The sequence below is a fragment of the Pelophylax lessonae genome (assembly GCF_965119305.1).
Source record: "Pelophylax lessonae genome assembly, chromosome: 1".
In the NCBI taxonomy this organism is placed as follows: Eukaryota; Metazoa; Chordata; class Amphibia; order Anura; family Ranidae; genus Pelophylax; species Pelophylax lessonae.
Genome location: NC_138768.1, coordinates 310773218 through 310798458, shown reverse-complemented (window position 1 = coordinate 310798458; position 25241 = coordinate 310773218). Strand labels below are relative to the sequence as shown.

At 44.9% G+C, this 25241-nt stretch overlaps 1 protein-coding gene across 1 annotated transcript in view; it reads right to left on the bottom strand.

The window, feature by feature from the left end:
• The window catches only part of POLE (DNA polymerase epsilon, catalytic subunit), a 169566-nt gene that overhangs the window by 143668 nt on the left and 657 nt on the right, over positions 1 to 25241 (bottom strand). The window contains exons 2-6 of the mRNA XM_082243081.1: positions 21732 to 21867; positions 12240 to 12320; positions 11355 to 11399; positions 8818 to 8910; positions 1082 to 1236 (exon numbers count right to left, since the gene is read on the bottom strand). Coding sequence (XP_082099207.1) covers positions 1082 to 1236; positions 8818 to 8910; positions 11355 to 11399; positions 12240 to 12320; positions 21732 to 21867 — 510 coding nt within the window. The remainder of the gene's footprint in view (positions 1 to 1081; positions 1237 to 8817; positions 8911 to 11354; positions 11400 to 12239; positions 12321 to 21731; positions 21868 to 25241) is intronic.

Sequence of the window (25241 nt, the reverse complement as noted above, 5' to 3'; positions counted from 1 at the left end):
GCTGAGGAGAAGGGAGGATGAGCAGCCGCTGTCATCTGAAGTCCCGGCGCCTATGATAGACGTCACACGTCCCGGCATTGGGCCACTGTGCTGTATATCATAGGAGGTGGGACTTCCTATGACATCAACCGCTCCTCCTTCCTTCTGCTCGGCCCAGCCCGCCCCCTATGCCTCTCAGCGTTGCCTGGCCTTATATATATATGTGCGATGCGTATCACACACACTGCTAATTTGCCCTCCATTTTTAGGAGGAAAAAGTGCGTGTTCTATGCCAATATGGTAAATACAAGGTATACCAAATTTTAAACCAAAACAAGCGCTTCATCAGATTTTCTTTTTCTGCTTGTAAACACTCAACAGAAGTGCATTTACAGGCAGAAAAAAAAACAAACAAAAAAAAAAGCAGCCAAACGCCTGTAAAAGCTGCATTTAAAGCGCACTTTTGTTGAGAAAAAAACATTTCCCTTTGGGTGATCTCTGTACATTGCAGGGATTTTACCAAACTTTGTTGCAGATTCCTACCTTATGTTATTCTGAAGAAATCATTATTTGTTCCTCTGTGCTGAATGGGTCAAATGGGAGTGGTTTCATAATTATCAGCTGTGGCAGCTGCAGGGCTCTAATAAGGGAAGCTGCTGGGCCTGCATCCCTTTAGACGTGTTCCTATTGGGAGTATCTCACCAAAAATAACATTTTTGTTGCAGGGGATGCCAGAAATCTGACTTGTATCTTAGTGCAGACTTCTGGGAAAATTGCTGAGCCAATCACACAAGCAGAAATGTATGTTTCTGGGATGTGGTCAGTACACATTCTGTGTACAGTAAAGTAAAATGATTTGTGTCACAATTGTATACGCTATATTGTTTTTTCTTTATTTGCTGATTTTTTTCCCCCATGAAAGTGGAGTTACCCTTAAGTCCAGTGGGCATGAGGCCTAACTGTAGCAGCTGGAAAATTTGCTCATGCTGGTGTACAACTGGTATTAAAAAGCTTTTCTGCCAAGACAGTCTGTTTTTTCTGAAGTCTTTAGAGAGGCACACCAGATGAATATGCATTAAACAGATAAACATAATATATGTACCTAGACAGCATGGTTGTGTATGCATCACTGGCATTATCCCTTTCTTTATTCTTCCGCACAGCCGGCGAGATATCTTTCCTCACTTTTATCAGGTCATCCACCGAATGGAACGACAGCTTGATATAGTTTCTTTTTAGACCTACCAGATGATTTGGCTGAAAAAACAAAATCACATTAATGCACATCTTGGATCAGAAGAAACATATAAAAAACAATGTGGCAACAGAAATACTAAAGCTATGTACTATAACTAAAATGTAGCTTTGTAGCAGTTGCATTTAAAAAAAAAAAAAAAAAAAAAAAACTTTTTAAGTTTACAGTAAAATCTTTTTTTTTTTTTTGTAGTCCATGGGGGGACCCAGGAATACTATTAGTCAGGTTATACTGCAGCCTAAAGGAGGTTGGTACAATGGCAAACAGAAAAAGTTGTAAGCCACTGCTTTACACAGCATGCCCCAGTTTTGTGAGAAAGCAGCACACAGGGCCAGGAAACAGATAAGTGGGACCTGTGCCTCTCAATGAATGCCAAGAAAAAACACAAAATCTTACTTTCTTTACTGTTGATTACACTAATAGGACCACACGATTGAGAAGACTTAGTCAAGGCAGAAGTATCTTACTCCCTAATCAGGGAGGTATTGGGAAAAGCCATCAGCAAGGCAGAAGAAGAACGGCTACTACCAAGGGAAGGACAGGATCAAAACTGATGTTCCAGGTGGGGACATGAAAACTAAAACCAGGGGAAACTCCAGAGCCAACCAGAAATCAGCAAAAGCACAAGTGGAGAGAAGAAACAAAAATGCCTTGCCTGAAGGATAAACACAGAATCCCTTCACCTAACATTTATAGTTTACCCGAGGATTGTCCGATAACACTGCACACATACTTAAACTGGTTCCACAACACATGATCTTAGGAAACCAATCACGTTATCCCAAACCTATGCCATCTTCAGTCACAAGGAACTTCCACAGAGCTGCCAAAATAACCACAGACAGCAAACCCAACTCCTGATTATCGGGTTTCATGTAGACCTCCACACTTACACCATCCCCCAAAAGTGGTACTCAGCAGAATCCTAGCTTGTTCCGCCTGATGGCAGTCTAGGGCAGGACACACTGTTCTGGTGAACCAGAAGTAAACCCTGGTGTGGAGAGACAGGAGCATACTAAGGGGTGATGGGAATAGATCAACTGCCCCAGTCTGGGACTTCTTGATCCAAAAGAATAATTTTGGTGCGTCTCCTTAAGCACAGACACTAAAACCAAAAAGGAGGTTGAAGATGACCACAAGTAAAAGGGTGAAACCATGGTAGCAGGGCAATCCACTCATCCCAAAAAATAGGGAAGAGAGCAAAAGGTCCACTGGGGCCTCCTCATTGAGGATCTAATTCAAACCCTTTTGCCTGATAAACCAAATTGCTAGCATTCAAATCAGGAGCAGCCATCTCCAAGTGAGGCCTGAAGGAGTAGGGAACAGCAGAAGAATTTGGGCAGTGAAAGTCCACAAAACTGTCCCTCTTCAAGGAGGGAGATTGGGAGGTTGCTGTGTACCCCCGAGTCGTCTACGATAGGGATGCCAGGAATAAACTACTAAGGTGAACGTAAGGTTCACTGCTTACAGAGGGGGTTTCTAGGACATGCTAATTGGACAGAACTGGAGCACAAACCAATTTGTTCACCTTGTAGGTCAGGAAAGCTCTCAAAAGGTGGGGGTTCCGCCGACCTTCCAACAGAGCTCCTGTATTAAAGCAAAGGTGTACCCTGGCAACCATTGGCGTTAGCAATGGCAGGGTAGAGATCAGGTCTAAACAAAACCACATCTCTCAAAGAGCAACTAAGTCAGATGTTCAATACATATTAGCGCAGGCAGAGCGTGCTACACATTTGTAAGGCCAACAGTCACATTCGACAAGCGTGCACAAAGCAAGGTCCAAAAAACATGGATGAGTGAGTTTGGTGTAGAGGAACCTGACTGGCCTGCACAGAGTCCTGAGCTCAACCCGACAGTACACCTTTGGGATAAATTAGAGCACAGACTGCGAGCCAGGCCTGCTCTTAAACATTAGTGCCTGACCTCACAAATACGCTTCTAAAAGAATGTTCAAACATTCCCACAGACACACTCCTAAACCTTGTGGACAGCATTCCCAGAAGAGTTGAAGCTGTTATAGCTGCAATGGGTGGGCCAACTCAACACTGAACCCTACGGACTAAGACTGGGATACATTAAAGTTCATGTGAATGTAAAGGCAGGTGTCCCAATACTTTCGGTAATATAGCGTATGTAACAACTGTGCCACACATGTAAGGTATATCCGTGAAGGTGGGCGTGAGCGCAATGATTCTAGAGCCATAATTCCTGGTTAACTCAAGCAATAATAGGACTTGACATGTTTGGTATCTATTTACTCGATGCAACTCAATCTTATAGATTTGAACAAAAATTGGGTATAATATTGTGTTTGTTACCATTAAAATTTATTTTAGTGTTTTTTTTCCAGAAAAGTATTTGATAAATAGTTGCGCAAATATCGTGCAACATATAAAAAAATTGCAACCACCACCATTTTATTCTCCAGGGTCTCTGCATTCAGAAAATATTTTTTTGTGGGGGGGGGGGGCGGGTCATTTCTAGAAACAAAAATGTAGATTTTAACATGTGTGCAAAAAATAAAATTGTCCCGGTAAGCAAGTGATGAAAACAGAGTTAGGTACGTAGGAATTCTTTTTCTAAGAAGTCTTCCAGGGCAGCATCTGAGAGCTAGGCTCCTCCCACCTGAAACAGGAAACACAATAGTCCACCATTATAAAAACTTCAGCCATACCTTCTGCCTCAGTAATATCAAAGCACCAAAGAAATCCTCAGTAGCTAATGAATCCGCAAAACCCTTTCCATATTGTTGTTTAGGGTGGGAACAAGTGCTGCCCTGGAAGACTTCTTAAAAAAAAGAGTTAGCAAGTACCCATCTCTGTTCTCTCCAATTGTCTTCCAGGGAAGCATCTGAGATGATGTTGCAAGCAACACTACTAGGGGGGGATAAAGTCTGGAGCACCTTGCAACCAACCATCTGGTCCTGACTTGAGAGCTGGTCAATGCGGTCATGCCTTGCAAAGGCTTTGAAGCTCAACCATGTCTGCTCCGGTGATGCCCCGGCTCTTTCAGTGGTTGATGACGCCCCAGCCCTGGTTGAGTGGGCCATGGCTCTGCTCAGAGAGCAAGGTTTAGAGCCTGATAGGCTGTCTGGATAACAAGTTTTATTCATCTGGGTATCTTACTATTCAAGGCTGGCTCCCCTTGTTGACTCCTGCATGGAGAATGAATAGTGTGGTTGTTTTTCAACAACCTTTAGTTCTGTCAAGGTATGTTATCAGGATCTTCCTTACATCCAGCTTGTTGTAAGTGATTTTTTCTCTGCTATCCATTGAGTTTGGAAGGGAGGAAATAACCCCATCTCGAGTTCTGTGAAAAGTCAAACAGACTTTTGGTAGGAAGACTAGGTCCAGAGTAAGGATAACTATCTGTCAGAATTGAACAGTGTGGTTCTATCATGGATAGAGCTTGTATTTTGCTGGCTGTTCTTGCTGACACGAGTGTCACCAAGAGCACTGATTTTAAGGTACTTATCTGAACATTCATCTAATGGTTCGAAGGGTGCAGAGAGAAATCCTTTCAGTACCGTGGAGAGGTCCCATGTCGGAGTTCTGCTGATCTTTAGGAGTCTGGCTTTTGTCAAAGCGAGAAAGAATCTTAAGGAGCATGTCTTCTGCCAGCCCAACGTCCAGCTGGGAAGATAGGGCTGCCACTTGAACCTTCAATGTGTTGTGGGAAATCCCCTTATCCGCTCCTTCCTGTAGGAAATCCAGGATCCCTTGTCAGGGTTTCCCTCGTTTTCCTTTATACCAGAAGACAAATTTTTTCCTCACTTTTTTGTAGTTTGCTCTAGTCACAGGTTTTCTGCTGGCTAGGATGGTGTCAATCACTCTGCTAGACAGACCTTGCTCTGTAACCTCACCCTTTCAGGAACCCGCCCAAGAGCTTCCTGACCTTGCAGTTTGGGTGGTTGATTGCCCCTTGTGACAGGAGGTTTGGCATGACTAGAAGTGTTAGATGAGGCTGAGTGTTTTTTTTTTTTTTTAAGTGACTGAACCATGGTGTCGGGAGGTTACAGATCAGACGATGGCGACGGTTACACGCACATAACATGCGATCCACAACGCCCACCACTTGATGGCTCAACAGCCCAGCCAATGCAACAAGCACATTTGACAGCCAGCAACCCAGGCATTTCAAGAATGTTAACCCTTTAGAGACCTAAATCAATGGCATCTGTTCCGCTTTAGGTCCCTCACTTGTGAGACCTAAAAGTCCTGTGTGATCTTGACGTCTATGGACCTCAAAGCATCAAAGTTGGGACAAAGTAGTGCAGGGACTGACTTGAAGTCGCACAGATATGAACAGTACTCATTGGAAATCTAGTACGACCCTTCATGCGACTTGCAGTGCCACGTCGCAGTACAAGCCACGCAAGTGTGAAAAGGGCCCATTGATTCACTTCTGCTCAGGGATCATATAACAAGAAACATATTGACTATATTTGAATATAGCGCCATAACAACCCAAACCAGGTATAAGGGAGTGATGGCAACTAATGATAGGCTGAAACACCCATAAAACACTGCACATACAATATGCTGCAGATTATCAAGTATTTGACCTGGCTGCCTCTGCACCCTAGCCTGGAATTTACTATTGTATAGAACACAGACACTACGATAGAACGTAGTAGCCCCCATGTCCCCTTATTGCACACCCTCTTATGTAGTGCCATAACCTGAGGATGTAGGGATGTCTGCATAAACACAATTGCTTTTGAGGAGATAAGTGATCTACAATATTCCCCTGAAGCTATAGGCCCGGAATCATGTCCTATAAGCTACCAGTGTCTGGTAATGCCAGAACACATGGGATATGATTGTCTGCTGGAACAAGCCTCAGGAGCTCGGTATCCTGGGAAATCCATATACATGGACAGATAGAACCAGTCAGGTTCCTGCCCAGGGGCCTGATCCCCCAAACCAGACACACACATACGTTGTCTATGTATAAAGACAACCATATTGCCAACTGCATATAGTCAGAGTTAAAGCAGTATGCGTATAATAAAAGCTTCTCAAATCATAGCCCATACACGGCTGGGGCCCATGCACAAAGTAGACTATCAGTAATATCAGGTAAAAGCAGTCTCAGATAATTGGCAAAAGCATTGATCTGCGACAACTGAACAACTGGTTGTGAAAATTCAATAGTCTACTTCATGTCCATGTTCAAACAATATTGTAAATGTAGACAAAATAACATATTGTAGAACTGGCAGAGAACCTTTAGCAGCCAAGACTCTTGGACCTTTGATGTGTAATTGCCATCTGAATATATTCAAAAAGGGAAACAACTGAACCCCCTTAATTATATAAAACACATAAGGATAAAGCATTCTGTAATCTGTATAGTGCACCATCATATGGAAACTTTTTGGAAAAAAAAAACTGCTTCTAAAAGAAGGCTTATTAGAAACACAGCCTAGATGGAGCAATAGTTTATGAAACAGTCACAGATGCAAATTTTAAATGAAATGTTACTTTGCAAAACAAAGGAAATCTAGCTCAACTACCACCACCAGTGATCCTGCCCCCAATATATCCACTTTAAGTGTATGTTCCAGATAGATAAACTACTATCCCCCTGGTCTGTAATGCATACACAATTGCAATGCATACACAATATGCCATCAAGTAGTTAGCAGAATCCAGGACCTAGGTGAAAACTTGCTCTGTGGCTACCATGCATTATATATCATCCAGTGGAAGTATTGGGGGACTTCAGGTAAAAAGCGTGAAAGTGAGCGTACCAAGTGGTGTGTATAGTGGATACTAGTAGCCCATGATAGGTACAGCTTCCACTCCTCCCCTGACCATGGCCAAATGTTTAGTTGGAATGAGTCACTCAGAGAGAAGTACACTTAAGTAACTTTAACATCTCACTCAGGTGAGAAGCACCCAAAGTCTCTCAATTCCTGAGGTCTTAGGCTGGCCATACATTATACAACCCCTAATTGGATACAATGGAGAGTGTCGTTTATCCTTGATCTCACTTCACACAGTCCTTGGCAAATCCAAAAAATTGCACAAGATAAGTGAACATGCATGCCCAGCCTCCAGGTCATGCCTGGTAGTAACTTAAAAGCTGCCGACATCCTGAGCCTGACAATGTGGCTAGAGCAGTCAGAAGTGCACCACCTGACTGTGATAACGAGCAGTCGTTAGGCACAGGCTTGGTCTATGCAGCCCTTAAGGCCCGTACACACGAGTGGAAATTCGGCGGGGAATTTTTCGTCCGACGACCGATCTGCCGGTTTTCGGCTTGTTAGTATGATGCTTCCGACAACCGACTCCGACTTTTCGGCCGAAAAAATCCTGGTGAGCAGGCTATATAATTTTTGTCGACCATCAAAACACGTCCGATTTTCGTCTCAGTACAGATTTCGATGGGGAAAAATCTTATGAGCAAGACTAGGCATGCTCAGAGATAAAAGAACACATAGAAAGCAATCCAACACATGACATCACTTCTGAAGTAGAATTCTGTAGTGTGGGAAAATTCGTGTGCAGTCTAGAGCACATTCCAACCAACAAAACACCACTCTGGTCTGGACAAAAGACGGATGACCGGTCGGCGGAAATTCGTTGCGTGTGTACGAGGCTTTACATAGAGGGCTTATTAAGGATCCAGTCAATTATATGTAGCAGAATCCACACCAAAATCAAATACCAAGAAGTGATTGCATCCAGACTGTAGGGAGAGGAAGGTGTGTGACTTCTTTTACAGAGAAGACTAATCATTTTTAGGACTCCTAGTGATTCTTTTGCCACAGGTTTGCTTATGCACTTTAGGCAAAGATTTCTGGTCCAGCTGGCTGTCATTTGCCCTCATAGGAAGCACATGCTTAGAGAGGGAATGCACGCTGCTGGTCTTAGCTAAAATCGCTGCAACCACTAATTAGCATTATGTGCATAGTGGTTTGCTAAGTACAGAGGTGGCCTCATCATGCTCTGGCTTACCTTGGAGCGGTTCTGCCAAGCAGGATCAACAGGGAAGGGTGGGGAGTCATCCTGACATGGTCAATCTCAGAAAGGGAACCGCAGCATAGGGACCTTTACCTGCCTCCTGCCCTGCTCCAGCCCCGCCCCCAGCTGCCCCCATGCAGGTTGGTGGACATACCTGCATTGCAGCTTCCTGGCATCCTTGGGTCAGCTTCTCTTTGTGAAAATTAGGTATTTATCGCTGGCTCCAGGCATGGTTTGGGGGGGGGGGCAAGACCACTGAGTGCCTCTAAACCAGATTTTGGATTTTAAAAAATGCTATGAGTATAGCAGGACATGCAGGTGTGTAACTAATGCTCATCTTCAAAAATTTAATTACAAAGCAATTAGCTACAATAAAAAATACTTTGTGTAGATACAACTACTTATGAAGCAATTTTAGATGTATAATTTCAAACTATTTACTTAAGAGTTATCAATGCAGGTTTTAGGTTAAAATAATATACATCACAAAATCATGTGTTGTACACAAGGTTATATGTGCTTTAAAGTTTTATAGACAAATGTATAGCTATATAAATCATATGCTTGGTATATTCCATCTAAAAACCTGTTAAGCAGCTGAAAATTACTGACCAAATCCAAATCTTCCTTGGCAACAGACTCCAGTTTAGCCAATTTTCCCTGGAACTTCTTGGATAGAAAGGATAAGACTTCCCTCTCATATGCCTGCCAAAAATATGAACACAATTTTTTTAAAGTAACTTTTGTAGGAGAAAAAAAAAAAAAAAAAAACACAATTCCGTCTGGGTGATCTATGTACATTGCAAGTATTTTAACAACTTTTGCTGCAAATTCCTACCAGTATCTGCCCTAAGATATACAGTTGTGCAAAAAAGATTACCCTAGCAGAAATCATGAAACTTTTGCATTTATATTGAATAAATGATTGATCATGCCAAGAAATTGTATTTTATTTACGAATAGTGGTCATATGAAGCCATTATCACATAGTTATTTGGCTCTTTTTAAAATCATAACAGAAATCACCCAAACAGCCTTGATCTAAAGTTTACATAACCTGGAATGTTTGGCCTTGGTACAAACAAGGTGACACACACACACACACACACACACAATTTAAAATGGCAATTAAAGGTTAACTTCCCACATCTGTGGCTTTTTAAATTGCAATTAGTGTCTGTGTATAAATAGTCAATAAGTTTGTTAGCACTCATGTGGATGCACTGGTCCGGCTAGATACTGAGCCATAGGCCCCTTTCACACCTGTCCGCTCCGTCAGCGGACTCTGTTCTGCTCAGCGGGGGATCGATCCACTAATCCTCGCTGAGCAGGCAGATGACAGCTCCGTCACGAGGTGTCAGATCCCCGCTGTTCTCTGTAGGGGGAATCGGATAAAGGACCGCCTGTCCCTTCTCATCCGATCCCATCCAATACGCTCCACTGGACAGATGGAAAATAGGGTTTGACGGACAGGATCGGAAGGCAGAGGTTTTTAGTGGACATGCCTCCGCTGCCCCATAGATGCATGGGGCATCCATTCAGATCCGCCTGAAAAACTGACAGACGGATCTGAACAGTCCGCATGTGTGAAAGGGGCCTTAGGGAGCAGAAAAGAACTATCAAAAGACCTGCATAAAAATGTAATGGAACTTCATAAAGATGGAAAAGCAAATAAAAAGATATCCAAATCCTTGAACACGCCAGTCAGTACCATTCAATCACATACTAAGTGGAAAATTCAGGGATCTCTTGATACCTGTGGGTTGTTGTTTTTTTTCAATCAAGAGGTAATGTGTTCTTTGAAACAACCTCCCTATATTTTTCCTGAGGTCACCTATAAGGTTTTTTTTTTCCCCAAGTATCATCATATTGTGCTCCTTGAAATAACCAAACAGTCCTTTCCATGTATTTCTCCTTTGAGTTCTTCTTTGTATCCAAACAATTCTTCTGGCAGTTGTGGCTGAAATCTTTCTTGGTCTACCTGACCTTGGGCTTGGTATCAAGAGATCCCTGAATGTCCCACTTCCCAATAAATGATTTAACAATACTGACTGGCTTATTCAATTGGGATATCTTTTTTTTTTTTTTTTTATATATTCTTTTCCATCTTTATAAAGTTCCATTACCTCGTTGCACAGGCCTTTTGATGGTTCTTTTCTGCTCCTCATGGCTCAATATTTAGCCTGCTCAGTGCATCCACGTGAGAGCTAACAAACTCATTAACTATTTATACACAGACACTAACTGCACTTTAAAATGCCACTGATGTGGGAAATTAACCTTTAATTGCCTTTTTAGCAAGTGTGTGTCACCTTGTGTGTTTGTACCAAGGCCAAACATTCCAAGGTATGTAAATGTTTGATCAGGGCCGTTTGGGTGAGGTCTGTTATGATTTTCAATGCCAAAATGTCATGATTTCTTTCAGGGTAGGCAAACTTTTGAGCACAACTGTAGCTGTTTACCTCAACATGTCCTTTGGATACTGATTATGAATGGGAGGGTCTGTGTTTATTATAATCAGCTGGTGCACTTACAGTGTTCTATTGAGGAAAGCTGCAGTGTCTGCAATCCTTTAGCAGTTTTTAACCCTTAGGGAGCATATATTACTCAAAAATAAAATTATATTTTGTAGGTGTTGCCATGTTTCATTGAATTTTACAGTGCTGCAGATTGAAATAGATAGGTAATTTTTAACAACATTACATTCTGGCTTGTGTAGAGATTTCATACGCTTTATTTTTTTTCCATTTGCTATATTTTGGAGTGAAAATTACCCTTCAAAGCAGGACTTTTAAACATTAACTAGTGGTAAACTTACTGTATATTATATACACATTTAGCAGGAAGTTCCAACTGCAGTGAATGTCATATTTGCCATTTTATCAAAATGCCATTTGGACTTTAGTTATGGGTTGTTTTTTTTTTTTACTTGTATGTATGTACTTGTATGTAAACAAAAAAAAAAAAAACCAACACACAAATCACACAGACTGAAATGTCTTCCACCTGAAGACAATAGGGTAATAAACTACTCTATCTCCTCATTGGTGAGGTGACAGGTCAGGGGGTAGTCTCTTCCTGGTACTTTATAACACAAAAAATGGTAAATATTCTTATTACATAGAATGTTAGCACAGATGTGAGCTTACCTTCTTTGTGGCCACATAGAAATAAGGTTTGTATGGTAATGCAACCTACAGGAATAGAAAGATTTTTGAGATTCCAAGGCTTTGGCAGTTGTTAAATGCAATACAATCAAATCATCTGAAAGTGTTTCCAGTGATATTCTGATCATAGAGTTAATATCTTTTCCAGTTAAACAGGGGCATGAGTTTACTGTCAAACACAGGCATTCATTTGCCAGAGCAATGTATTTTTTTGGATTGTGGCACTGTCTCCTCTGACAAGAAGGACTTAGGCCCCTTTCACACGGTCCACATTCCGTTGCGGACCGTGCTCTGCTCAGCGGGGATCGATCCGCCAATCCCCGCTGAGCCGGCGGATGACAGCTCTGTCTCCGCACTGTGTGCGGAGAGGGAGGTGTCAGAGCCCCGCTGCTCTCTATGGGGAATCAGATGAGAGCGGACCGCCTGTCTGCTCTCATCCGATCCCATCCCCAGGACGGATGGAAAATAGGGTTTCCATCCGTCCAGATTTCATGGACAGGATCGGATGCGGATGGCAGCGGGTGTCAGCGGACATGTCACCTCTGACATCCGCTGCTCCATAGGGCTGAATGGGGCATCCGATCAGATCCGCCTAAAAAACTGACAGGCGGATCTGATCGGAACGCCCGTGTGAAAGAGCCCTTAGGAACTTAGCTATACAGAGTGGAAAACTAATGACTTACCAGGCCACTCATTTGTATGCCTAGGGAAAAAAAAAAGGAGCACTGCACCCAGCCGGGCAATGCCTTGGCAGCTGTTTAGGTCAGGCACGCAAAAAGACACAGGTAAAACCCGATCCATATAAACTAGGAAAAAAAGTCAATATTCCCTTTAAAAGTCTGAGATAATTAACATTTTAAAGCTCACCTTGAATCTGCTTCCATCTTCCTGTATGAAGTAGTAGTCCACAGCACTAACTAGGCGTTTATCCTCATCTAGAATTTCTGTCTGAAAGGAACAAACCAGCACACCAGGTTTTAGACAGGGAAAATAGAGTGTTAAGGAAAAAAAATAAAATCCTACACGAAAACTAGAACCTCCATGAACTGCAACAAGATTAAAGTAAAAATCGACAGTTTGCCCACATGGCACACACACAGGTCTGACATTTAAATTAGGATTAGACCGATTATCTGTGGGGCCGATATTTACTTTTTGTGAAGCATCGGCCACAAACTTGCCGATATGAATGATATTGCTTTAATTGGTTGTACAGGAGTGATGCCTGCAGCTTTTTTTAGAGCCGACAGTTGGCTTTTTTTGTAATGACTTCTGCGGCTTGCCCGGGTCTCCCATCCCACTGGAAGACCCGAGCAACCAACCAGCATATCCGCAGGCTAGCCGAGGACCCAAACAAAGCTGCATTGAATTTTGTGAATATTCACTTTAATTGTGTGACGATAAAATGGGCAAACAGATTTTCGTTTTACACGATTGGACAGTCAAAGAAAATTTTCACACAATCTATTGTGTTTTTAACTTACGAATAATATCAATGCAGAATAGTATTTTATACGTTTAAAGATAAAATAGGATTAGACACCATCAAAAAACTGTGGGCCAGCTCAGGATAACTTTTCCTACCGTCAGCATGCCTCAGTTTTGAAGCAAAGCAATATCCAGTGCATAATCAAACACTGGTGTGTGACCAAGTCCCACAATGGAATCCAAAAAATAGGATTTTTGTACTCACCGTGAAATCCTTTTCTCCGAGTTCATTGACAGACACAGCTCCATATGCTTTACCATGGGGTTATGCTGCCCTCTGAAGGAGTAGGACTAGGTAGACAACACAAAAGCTTGGCTACGTCCGTGGGCCACCCTCAGTTTTGTAACAAGCAGTAACAGAAGCATAAAAACTTCTTAGAGGGGCGGGTGCGGTGTCTATCAATAAAATCAGAGAAAAGGATTTTAGAGTGAATACAAAAATCCTTTTTTCTTTTCCGTTCATTTGACAGACACCGCTCCATATTCTGTACCATAGGGACGTCCCAAAGCAGTGCTAAACATGAGGGGTGGGAATAACAAACCAAAGGCTAAACACAAACCAATCCATGTAATTTTTGCTGAACTAAAAACAGGAGCCCAGCCTGAAATACATCCTCAAGAGGAACAGACCCTATAAAATTACAGCCTGCAAAACTTTGCGGCCAAAGGAGGCACCCGCAGATGCCAAAACATCTACTTTTTAAAACTTTGAAAAAGTACGCACTGGCGACCAAAGTGGTCGCCGTGCACACTTGTGCCACTGACGCCTGATGATGGAAGGTCCAAGAAGCACTAAGAAGAATGTGCTGTCACAAGGAAGGGGGGAACCTAACCCCTAAGCGAATAAGCCTGGATCACCGTCTGTCTGATCCATCTTGAAATGGTAGCAGAGAAAGCAGGAAGCCCCTTCCGCAGCCCGTCTTTAATCACAGAGTGAGTCTGACCTCCGAAAGGACTCAGGGGCTGCCAAATAGACCTGAATAGCTCAAAAAAAACATCCAGAGTATGCAAGGCAAATTCCTTGGGATGAGCTGGCCTGGGAGACAAGAATGGCAGCACAATGTCCTCATTCAAAAGAATATCAGAGACAACCTTTGGGAGGAACAACTGCCATGGTCGCAGGACCACCATATTCCTGTGACCCACCAGATAGGGAGAACAAGACAAAGCCACCAACTCAGACACACCTGTGAACCACCAGATAGGGAGAACAAGACAAAGCCACCAACTCAGACACTCTGCAAGCAGAGGCGATAGCCACCAAAAAAAGCCTCCTTTTGTGAGAGTAGGTAAAGGGATCTCCCGTCTGTTTTCAAAGGGAGGTATTTGAAAAACCGACAGAACCAGGTTCAAATGCCACGGTGGCAGAGGAGAACATACAGGTGGAGTAAAAGGGCAAACCCCTTGAAAGTATGTACGCACCAATGAATAGTAAGCCAAAGGTCTTTGAAAAAAAAAAAACTGCCAAGGCAGACACTTAACCTTTCACAGTCCTCAAAGCCAGTTTCTGATAAAAACCCCATTAAAGAAAGGCCAGAATCTGAGCCACTCAAAAGGAACAGGGATGAACTCCTCGAACCTCACCCCAAGGAAATATATGCCTTCCAACTCTGATGATAAAGCTTTCGAGATGTAGATTTCCTCGCCTTTAACATGGCTGGAATCACTGAGCCAGACAAGCCCGCTCTTCAGTGCCTGGCTCTCAACAGCCAGGCCGTCAAAGCCAGCGACCGTAAAACAGGAAGGAAGATCAGCCCTTGAGACAACAGATCATCCCCTAGAGCAGTGGTTCTCAACTCCGGTCCTCGGGACCCACTAACAGGCCAGATTTTAAGTATTACCTTGGGGGATGCAGACTAGAATACTGCAATCACTGAGAAGCAAATGAGATCACCTGTGATGTAATTTAGTTATCTTGCAAACCTGGCCTGTTGGTGGGTCCCGAGGACCGGATTTGAGAACCACTGCCCTAGAGGAAGCCTCCTGGGGACGTAGGCGACCAGTCGCACCAGGTCGGCGCACCATTACCAGCGAGGCCAGCCTGGAGCCACCAGAATGACCGGAATCCCTTCCGCCTCAATCCTGTGTAGAAGTCATGGAAGAAGCTGGAGCGAAGGAAAGGTGTAAACAAGGTGGTACTGGCTCCATGGAGCCACCAGTGTTCCATGGCGTCTGCCAGAGGATCTTGTGACCTGGCCATGAACCTGGGCACCTTTTTGTTGAGCCTCGGGGGTATCCCACCACAGACAAATCTGATGAAACACGTCTGGATAAAAAGCCTATTCCCAACGTCTGACGACTGAGGTAATCTGCCTGCCAATTTTCCACACCAGAAATGTGTACAGCGGAGAGGGCCAGAACGAACCGCTCTGCCCACTGGAGAATGTCGGACACCTCCAGGGCCGAGTTCAGCCCCAGGACCCCTCCCCACCTGGACAGACTGGCATCTGTCATGACCACTGTCCAGTATAAGGGGAGAAAGAATTTGCCCTGTAGCAAGGTCGGGGAGCGCAACCACTAGACCAGAGAACTCTGTCGCCCGAAAAATAACATTGTCCAGTGACTTGAGATACTAATCCTATGTGACAAGAATCTCCTCTTGAAGGAGTCTCATGTAGAAAAGGAACCGCCGCGAAGGTGGACACCATCAGGCCTAACATTCGCACATACGCCTGAAGAAACGACCACTTGTGGGTTGCAACAGTTGAATCGCAGAGTGCAACTTTTTCAGAGGAAAGAACACTTCGGCTACAGCTGAATCCAGAGTCAGCCCCAGATAATCGAATCTCCTTTTTGAACCAGGGCAGACTTCCATAAAATTCAGAAGCCCCCTGATCTCCCACGAAGTCTGGAGAGTAATTTCCACATCGGCTGGCAGAGCCAAACAAGACCCTGCTCGCCAGAGGAGGACGTCCAGGTACCCCAGCACAGCTATCCCCCACTGACGCAGCAGCGCTAAGACCGGGGCCAACACTTTCATGAAGAACAGAGGCTAGACCAAAGGGTAACGCCAAAAAATGATAGTGCTTCTTTCTCACAGCGAAGTGGAGAAAAACGCTGATGCCGGGTGCAAATTGGAAAGTGCAGGTAGGAGTATTTGATGGCTAAAGAAGCCAGGGAACCCACTTGATGCAGGGACGTCCCCACTGTCCGAAAAGGACTCCATTCTGAATTCTTGCACCCACACAATGGTTCAGGGCCTTGAGGTCCAGAATCAGACGAACTTGCCCTCCCTCCTGGGAGCCATGAAAGGGTATGAATAAAACGCCAGAAAACATTCTGACACCGGAACAGGGACAATCACACCCTGGGACAACAAGTCCTGCCATGCCCACAACAGAGCTTGCAGCCAGACCGGGGACAGGTGCACACTGGAAGGAAGAACCTTTCCGGAGAACAAGAACGGTATTCTATTTTGGAACCAGATACATTAACCTCGTGGACTGACTGGTCGCTGACCCGGGAGGCACGCGGCCCCGGAACAAGCGAAGACGCCCACCCACCCCAGACATGGATGGGGACAAGCCTTGTCAGAAGTTCAGGAGAAGCCTTCTCTCTGATTGCCAGACCAAGGCCGCCAGTAACCTCCCAAAGAGGGGCTTGGAACCTCTCTCTTAAGTCCCTGAAGGAGGTAAAAACTTCTTGTGGGCTGAAAAGGAAGTCCCACAACGCCGGCGAGGCATCTTCCCCTTCCCATACTGTGGAAGGATGGTATTCTTACCCCCCCCCCCCCTCCGTTAAGACTCCTAATGATGTCATCCAGGGTAGCCCAGAACAGGCGCTTGTCCTGAAAAGGCAATTCAGTCAGGGCCTTCTTGGAGATTTGATCTGCAGGCCAGCACTTCAGCCACAAAATACGCCTAAGCACTACTGCCAAGACCATAAGCTTAGAGACTTACGGGAACTCTACATCCAAAGATGGATCGCAGACCACGGATCAACCGATCAACCAGTTCGCCAAAAGTGGGGGACTGGCCTTCCCCCATGGCCAGACGCAAAAGCGTCGTCCACACACCCAGTGTCTGAGACACCAGAGCGGAGTCCAAAACAGGATGCAATACGGCACCAGCTATAGTAAACATGTAATGGGCCCTAGAGATTCTACCCACCTGTCAGCCGGATTCCTAAAAGCCAGAGATTCTACCACCGGAAACATGGTTGCCTTAGTCAACCTGGAAATAGGGGAATCCATCGCCGGTGGGACCGTCCACTTCCTCAAAAGTGACTCCTCAAAAAGGAACACTGGACAGCAAAGCATCTTGGGACCATCAAGGCTTATAGACACAATTGTCAAAATAAGCTGGATAAGAGAACACCATAACCGCATGGAAAGGCTGGTGGGTGATAAACGGAACAGATATGTCCGCAGCAGCCTCGACTGCATCCTCCCCATGGAGGATACATCCTCACTGTCTAACAGGTCAGGGAACTGTGGACTCAGACTCAGATGCAGGTTCTGATAAGACAGGAGGGGGGGCAGAGAGCAGAGGGAGTCGGGACACTCAAGCCCTCCACAGGGGGTGCGGACTGAGGCCCGCAAAGGAGGAAGCCACCGACCGGACCCCGCAAGGGGGTCCCCCGCAGCCACCCTCTCAAGGAGGCTGCAAACAGACCCCCCTAGTGGGGGCTGCCTGCCGCTGATGCAGGGAGACTTACAGACTGGCTACTCCCACAGCACAATCCCCCAGGAACCCGCGACCAGCCAGAGGAGCAGACTGATGTCCGGCGGTACGAAGGCTTTAGCCGCTGCCAACTGGGGCCGCCCCATACAAGGTCCAGTTACGGCCTAAATTTTCAGCCTGCCCGACTGCATAGTACTCACACCCACAGATACCAGGCCACCCACCCCTTAGCTGTCTCAAGGAGACCCAAAAAAGTCCACCAAACCCATAGCAGGCCCACCGAGGGTGACAGCGCGCCCACGGGTAAAAAGGCCAGGGGCACCGACAGCCTGGGCACCAGCCACGCCCCCACAAGAACGGGCAGACAAGCCAGCTCAATGCCACCCAGGGAGGGAGGGGGGAGAACCCCGGAGGAACTGACCCCCCCCCCCCCGAGGTAGTAGCCGCACCCCACACCGCATCCAGGGCAGGGGAGGAGGGGGCCCTTACTTACCTATCTAGCCAAGTATGTGGGTAACATTCCCTAGACAGGAACTCTGTGCCACTGAAGTGGGGGGGGGGTCTGTCGACCAGAAGGAACACTGTGACTAAGGCCGAGACCCGGTCTCGGTTGCAAGATGTTTAACTGGCGGGTCAGCCTCCATTTAGTGGGGCTATGTCGCACCCGACCGAGCGCAGAGCTATGGTCTGCATGCGCTCCCTGCCCGGGTGGAGGGGCCAGTGTAACTTCAATTGCTCAGCCCAGCAGTTGCTAGAAGATCCCCACAGGAAAAAATCCAAAAAGAGCCAGCAAAAAATAGACAAAAATGCCAGGACCTAGGGCATGGCAGGTAACTAGGTCCTACTCCTGAACTAGGCAAACAAAAAACTGAGTATTTCTAAGACAGGGGGATTATGCCAGCTAGCTGAGGACAGCCCACAGGGCATAGCAAAGCTTTTGTGTTGTCTGCCTACTCCTGCAGAGGGCAGCATAACCCTATGGTACAGAATATGGAACTGTGTGTCAATAAACGGAAGAGAAATTTTATTTTTGGTTCATTAAAGGACATTAGAATACTGCAGAAAAACAAACTAGGAACTGCCTGATAGACTGCTAAAAGCCGGCATCAAATGAGGTAGAAAGGTCCACCTGGTAGAACTTAGAAAAGGTATGTATTAACATAAGACCAGGTGGCAGTCTGGCAAACTGTTGGTTTATGCCAAAAGAAGCACGCACAGTTCCAGTAGAGTGCACCTTGAGAGAAAAGGGAGGAACCTGATTCTTAAGATCATAAGCTTAAATTATGTTCTGCCTGAGACGCCTAGAGAGATAGAGGAACTGGAACCTGATGCCCTCTTAATCAGGGAATTATCCGGGATGAAAAATACACACCATGTACTTGTATAAAAAAAGCATCCTGTTCTCTTTGCTTTGTGCGAAATCCATGGTCTTCCTGCCAGTCCCTCTGCTTTCCTATTAAAAACTGACCACACTAAGCAGGAGCGCACACTATGGTGAGTTCTCTAGCTATGCTGGGGACTGCGTATGCTCTCCTCCAATGATCAGACTTTTCCTGATGACATGCACCCCCACCCCTGCACAGCCATTCAAAAATAGTACAATGCAACCATACATAATAGGATAGAGGAGCTGTGCACACCTAAAATGTGTCTTTATGTGTGCACAGCTCCTCTATGCTATTATTGTTACATCATTATGTATGGTCGCATTGTACTATTTTTGATCATGTTTGTCAATTTAAAATTTTTGTATCAATAAATATAAAATTTCTTTAATAATCATTTCTGACCATTGGTGAGTGCTTATATAGTCCCAACCCTAGAGGGTCTATTTTGTTCTGTCTATACCAGGGATGATGGCACTATACAGAGCTTAGCCAGATTTTAGGTCAGATGTCAGCAATTATTTCTAGCGTTCACTCATTCTGCAGTTAAGGCAAGCAGATATGGGAAATAAAGGCCCCCCTGGCAACCAATGTAATTGAGGTAGCTCTTGATGCTTAGCCCAACTAGTCTACTCGCTAAGATGGTCTCTTAGTGAAAAGTGCTCTGCATCTAGTGGTTACCAGCATGGAGCCTGGAAAGTGCACCAAGTGAAAGCCAGCACCTAAAGACGATTTTCAGGTAATACACGCAACGGTCAGTACAGCAGGACCCAGCACAGCATTCCAAAGTCCAGGCTGAGGACAGATAGTTGCAACTGAAGAGATAAAGTTCCATCACTGATGTAGAGAAAAACCTTGATTATAAAAAGGAGGGTAGTCTTTAACAAAGCAGAGCTAAAAAAAAAAAAAAAGTTGACCATCCTCCGAAGCAAAAAAAAAAAAACTGAGGAATATTGGTAGTGCAATGGTTCATTCTGGGCTGTTACACAGGTTATAATTTTATTGCCAGTGTCCAATCCTCCTAAAGACAGCAGTAAAACCTGAAGGTTAAAAGATTTCCTTTGTCCCTCAAGAACATGATAAAGAAATTAAAGTGTTTTTTTTTTTGTTAAAAATAACAAACATGTTATACTTACCTGCTCTGTACAGCTCGTCTTGCACAGTGGCCCAGATCTTCCTCTTCTCAGGTTCCTCTTTGGTGCTCCTGGCCCCTCCCTCCTGTTGAGTGCCCCCACAGCAAGCACCTTGCTATGGGGCATCCTAGCTGAGCCATTCAGACACAGAGCAGTGCCCCACCCCCTTTCTCTCCTCATTGGCTGACTGACTGATTGACGGCAGCAGGAGCCAATGGCACCGCGCTGCTGTCTCAGCCAATGAGGAGGGGACTCCTTGGCAGCCGAGACATTTCTACAACATCACTGGATAGAGATATGCTCAGGTAAGTATTAGGGGGGCTGCTGCACACAGAAGTTTTTTGTTTACTTAACCACTTGCCGACCGCCGCTAGTAGATTTACTGCGGCGGTCAGCCCCTCACAGGCAAAGTGACGTAAATATACGTCACTAGCCTGTGAGGCTCTGGGGAGCGAGCGCCACCGGCAGCGCGCTCCAGTGCGGTCACGGACCCCCCCGCGCGTGTGACCGGCGGACCCGATGTCCGCCGCTCACTATGCGATCGTCGGGGGAGAGGGAGAAAGGCAGGCAGCTTGTGTAAACAAGCTGCCTGTCATTCTCCCCTGTGTAGAAACCCTGATCATACGGTTCTACTATGTAGGACCGTTGATCAGTGTAACTACAGCTCAACAGACAGCCAATCACAGTTAGAATCACACCCCTAGGGACACACACAGCCCCTCCCTCTCAAATAAAGTTAACCCCTTCACTGCCAGTGTATTTTTACAGTAACAGTGCATATATATAGCACTGATTACTGTAGAAATGTCACTGGTAACCCCAAAAGTGTCAAAAATGTCAGTCAAGGGTCCGATCTGTCTGCCCCAATGTCGCAGTACCGCAAAAAAAAAAAAAAACACACAGATCGCCGCCATTACGCGTTAAAAAAAAAAAAAAAAAAAAAAGACTAAAATCTTTCCCTTTGTTAGTAAACGCAATAACTTTTGCGCAAACCAATCAAATTACGCTTTTTGCGATTTTTTTTACCAAACATATGTAGCATAAAACAAATTGGCCAAAAATGTTAAATTTTTACTTTTTTTTTTTGGGGAATTTTATATAAAAAAAGTGAAAAATATTGTTATTTTTGCAAAATTGACGCTCTTTTTTTGTTTATAGCGCGTGATCAAAAAAAAAAAAATAAAAAAAAAATAAAAAAAAAAAAAAAATCGCACAGGTGATCAAATACCACCAAAAGAAAGCTCTGTTTGTGGGAAAAAAAGTACGTCAAATTCGTTTAGGTACAGCGTCGCACGACCGCGCAATTGTCCGTTAAAGTCACGCAGTGCCGAATCGCAAAATACCCCCTGGTTAGGAAGGGGGTAAAATCTTCCGGGGCTTAAGTGGTTAATGAATTAAGATAAAAAAACCTTCCGACTTTACAAGCAATTTAATTTGAGTAACAGTAAACCCACCAGCACCAGGGATTTGCACAAATAATAGTCAGCAGCTACGCCCTTTTAGAATTCTTTAATCAGCTTGCCATTAGAATTCTCTATGGGTAATGAAAAAGAAAAACATTTCCCTCCCAAAAATAGTAAAATGTTACTATTATTATTATAAATTTTGAAGGCTGGCAAGGTGGCACTAGAGTGTGCATAAACTGGGTGCCAGCGCAATATAAAATTGTTGATAACATGATGAAAAACAAGCACTATACTGTATGTCACTAACACCTGACAGTTCACTTACTGGATGCATGTTGAGTAACCAGCCTGTTTTTTCTCCAGGCTCTCGAATCCTCTCAAAGCCATACTGAGCATCAATTTTATCTGTCCACTGACTGCGTTCCAATCTCTTGGCAGCGGAGTTTGCTGAAGCATCTTCACTAAGGCACAAGAATAACAAAATATTCTCAAATGTTAGAATAAGACAAACCACTCAGCTCAGATGCTGCCAGTCTTACATGGAAATCTTTATCTTCTAGCATCACAAAAAACTTCCCATTACCTATTTCACACACACTATAGCAGAGATTGGATACCCTCTCAACAGACTGCTGGTAATGCCATTCCACTGGATATGATGAAACTGTTACTTTGTCTTCGCTTTGTTGCAGTTAATATTTTTTTTGCTACTGCTCCATATCAGATATAACATCCCAGCTTCTGCCACTAGTCCCGGTTCACACTTATGCGACGCGGGAAGGCTGCAAATTCGCAGCCTGTTCCCGCATCGCAAACGCACCCCTGGCAGTTCACACTGCCATATGCGATACGCAGGGGGTGTCAATTAAATGTTAACGACACCCCCAGTTTGATCGCATATCGCAGTGCGATCTGACAGTTCCCACAGGATCGGATCGCACAAGTGTGAACCACTGTGCGATCCGATCCTGATGCGGCTGGAAAAAAGGGTCCTGTGCGTGTTTGGTGCGGATACAGTGCGAATTTCAGCCATACAAAGTGTATGGCTGAATTTGCATCCGCACATCAGATCGCATGTAATGAAGGAGCAGTGCGCTCCGAATTACATGCGATCGCCGCACTCGCACAAATGTGAACCGGTCCTGAGGAAAGGTTAACAAAGGGTTTCTTTTAACTTTGTGTATATAGAGGATTTATACAGTACAGTCCAAAAGTTTGGACACACCTTCTCATTCAAAGAGTTTTCTTTATTTTCAGGACTATGAAAATTGTAGAGTCACACTTCCAGAGGTAGTCATCTGAAATGGTCTTCCAACAGTCTTGAAGGAGTTCCCAGAGATGCTTAGCGCTTGTTGGCCCTTTTGCCTTCACTCTGCGGTCCAGCTCACCACAAACCATCTCGATTGGGTTCAGGTCCGGTGACTGTGGAGGCCAGGTCATCTGGCGCAGCACCCCATCACTCTCCTTCTTGTCGACCAGTGACATTAACACAGTGATCAGTACTAAGAAAAAAAAATGAAGTGTCACTGTATAAATGACACTGGCAGGAAGGGGTTAACATCAGGGACGAGCAAAGGGTTAGGTGTGCTCCTAAGAAGCAATTTCTAACTGTGGGGGGAATGGATGCACAAGAAGAAAACAGAGATCCATGCTCCTCTGTGACAGAAGCCGTTCTGCCTGTCCTTGGAATTATCAGTGGGTCCCGATGGCCATTGCAGCTGCCGGACCCACTGATAGGCTACCCCTAAATCTAATCACAATGGGAGTGGGGCTCCGGCAGCGCGCCCCCCACATCTGGTGCACAAAATCACGTACATGCACGTGATTTTGGGCAGCTGGGCTGCCCTGCCGCAGTATATATGTGGAAGGGGGTCTGAAAGTGGCTAAAGCGGAGTTCCACTCAAAAGTGGAACTTCTGCTTTAAGTGGTCCCAACCCCCTGACAAGCCACATTTGTTATGTCTTTTTTTTTGGGGGGGGGGGGGGGGGGACCTAGTTTTGACAGGTATCCGCTCCCACTTCTGCTCGGGCCGCCTAGGCGGCTCGGGTGGAAATTCTTCTCTCCCTGCAATCTTCTGGGACACAAGTCCCAGAAGAATGCCCTTCTACTCAGGACGTGCAGCACGACTCGCGCATGCGCAGTGCACACCCGGCTGTGAAGCGGCAAGCTGTCACACCCGGGTGCCTACACTTGTGATGGCGGCGCCGCAGGGAGAAGAGGGAGAGAACTGAGGCTCCCACCGGCCGCATCGCTGGACAGGTGAGTGTATGTTTTTATACAAGTCACAAGCTACACTTTTTGTATCTGCTCACTTTTTTTTTTTTTTTTTATATAAATTCAAAGTTTATTAGGAGAGGAAAAGGCACACAATACAGGCAAGATCAACAGTGCAAGTCTATACACATCAAATACAGACACAAACATCTCAGAGTCTAAAGCATAAAATAACAGCAAAAGCCGCCTCTCACTCAGAGGGCAGTGGTATCAGACGTCGTATCCAACTGCTACAGGGGAATAGATCCCCAGAGAGGCCTCCCCCTCCACCGACATCTGTCACATGGCCGGACTACGGAGGCGGAGAAAAGACAACCCCGGCGGGTCCAACCCCCCGCAGTCAGTCATGCGAGACCCATGCATGCATGCCCGTGAGGGAAGGAGCGAGGAAAACAGGGTGATTGACATTTCCCTTCCTCTCCTTTTTATCTGCTCACTTTTAACCACTTGCCGACCACCGCATGACTATTTACTGCGGCGGTCAGCCCCTCACAGGCAAAGCGACGTAGGGCTACGTCGCTAGCCTGTGAGGCTCTAGGGAGCGAGCGCGCGCTGCCGGGCACTCGCGATCGTCCGTTACACCGGAAGAAAGGCAGGCGGCTGATGTAAACAAAGCCGCCTGTCATTCTTCCCTGTGTAAGAATGGAGATCACACGGTTCTACTATGTAGGACCGTTGATCTCTGTTCTTACACTAGTAGCCACAGCCACCGTTAGAAACACGCCCCTAGGACACACTTAACCCCTCCCTCTCCAATACAATTAACTCCTTCGCTGTCACAGATCAGCAGAAAGGGCAAAAGAACAGCTCCAGTGATAAGGTAATCCCAACCATCAAAATAAGGTGCAGCAAGGATCCGCAGTCCAGGCAACTGTAATGTATAAAATCTGTTTTATTTGTATCCAAAAGATAAAATCAATTCAAAGTGTTTACCAACCATGGTTACGACTAAGCGGACGTTTATCCGTGAAACGCGTCAACTACTATGCGTTCATCTCTTGTCTCTGACTGTATTATGGATACACTTTGAATTGATTTTATCTTTTGGATACGAATAAAACAGATTTTATATATTTTTCACCTTCAAGTTGGAGTGCGGCTATTTCTCTCTATACATAACTCCTTCACTGCCAGTGTCATTTTTACAGTAACAGTGCATATGTATAGCACTGATTACTGTAGTAATGTCACTGGTAACCCCAAAAGTGTTAAAAATGTCAGTCAAGGGTCTGATCTGTCCGCCGCAATGTCGCAGTACCGCAAAAAAAAAAAAAAAGAAAAAAAAAAATCGCAGATCGCTGCCATTACTCGTTAAAAAAAAAAAAAGACAAAAATATTTCCTTTTGTTAGTAAACGTGATAACTTTTGTGCAAACCAATCAAAATACGCTTACCAAACATATGTAGCATAAAACAAATTGGCCGAAAAGGTTAAAAAATTTTGATTTTTACATTTTTTTGGGGGAATTTCATATAAAAATGTGAAAAATATTGTTATTTTTGCAAAATTGACGCTCTTTTTTTGTTTATAGCGCATGATCAAAAATTCGCACAGGTGATCA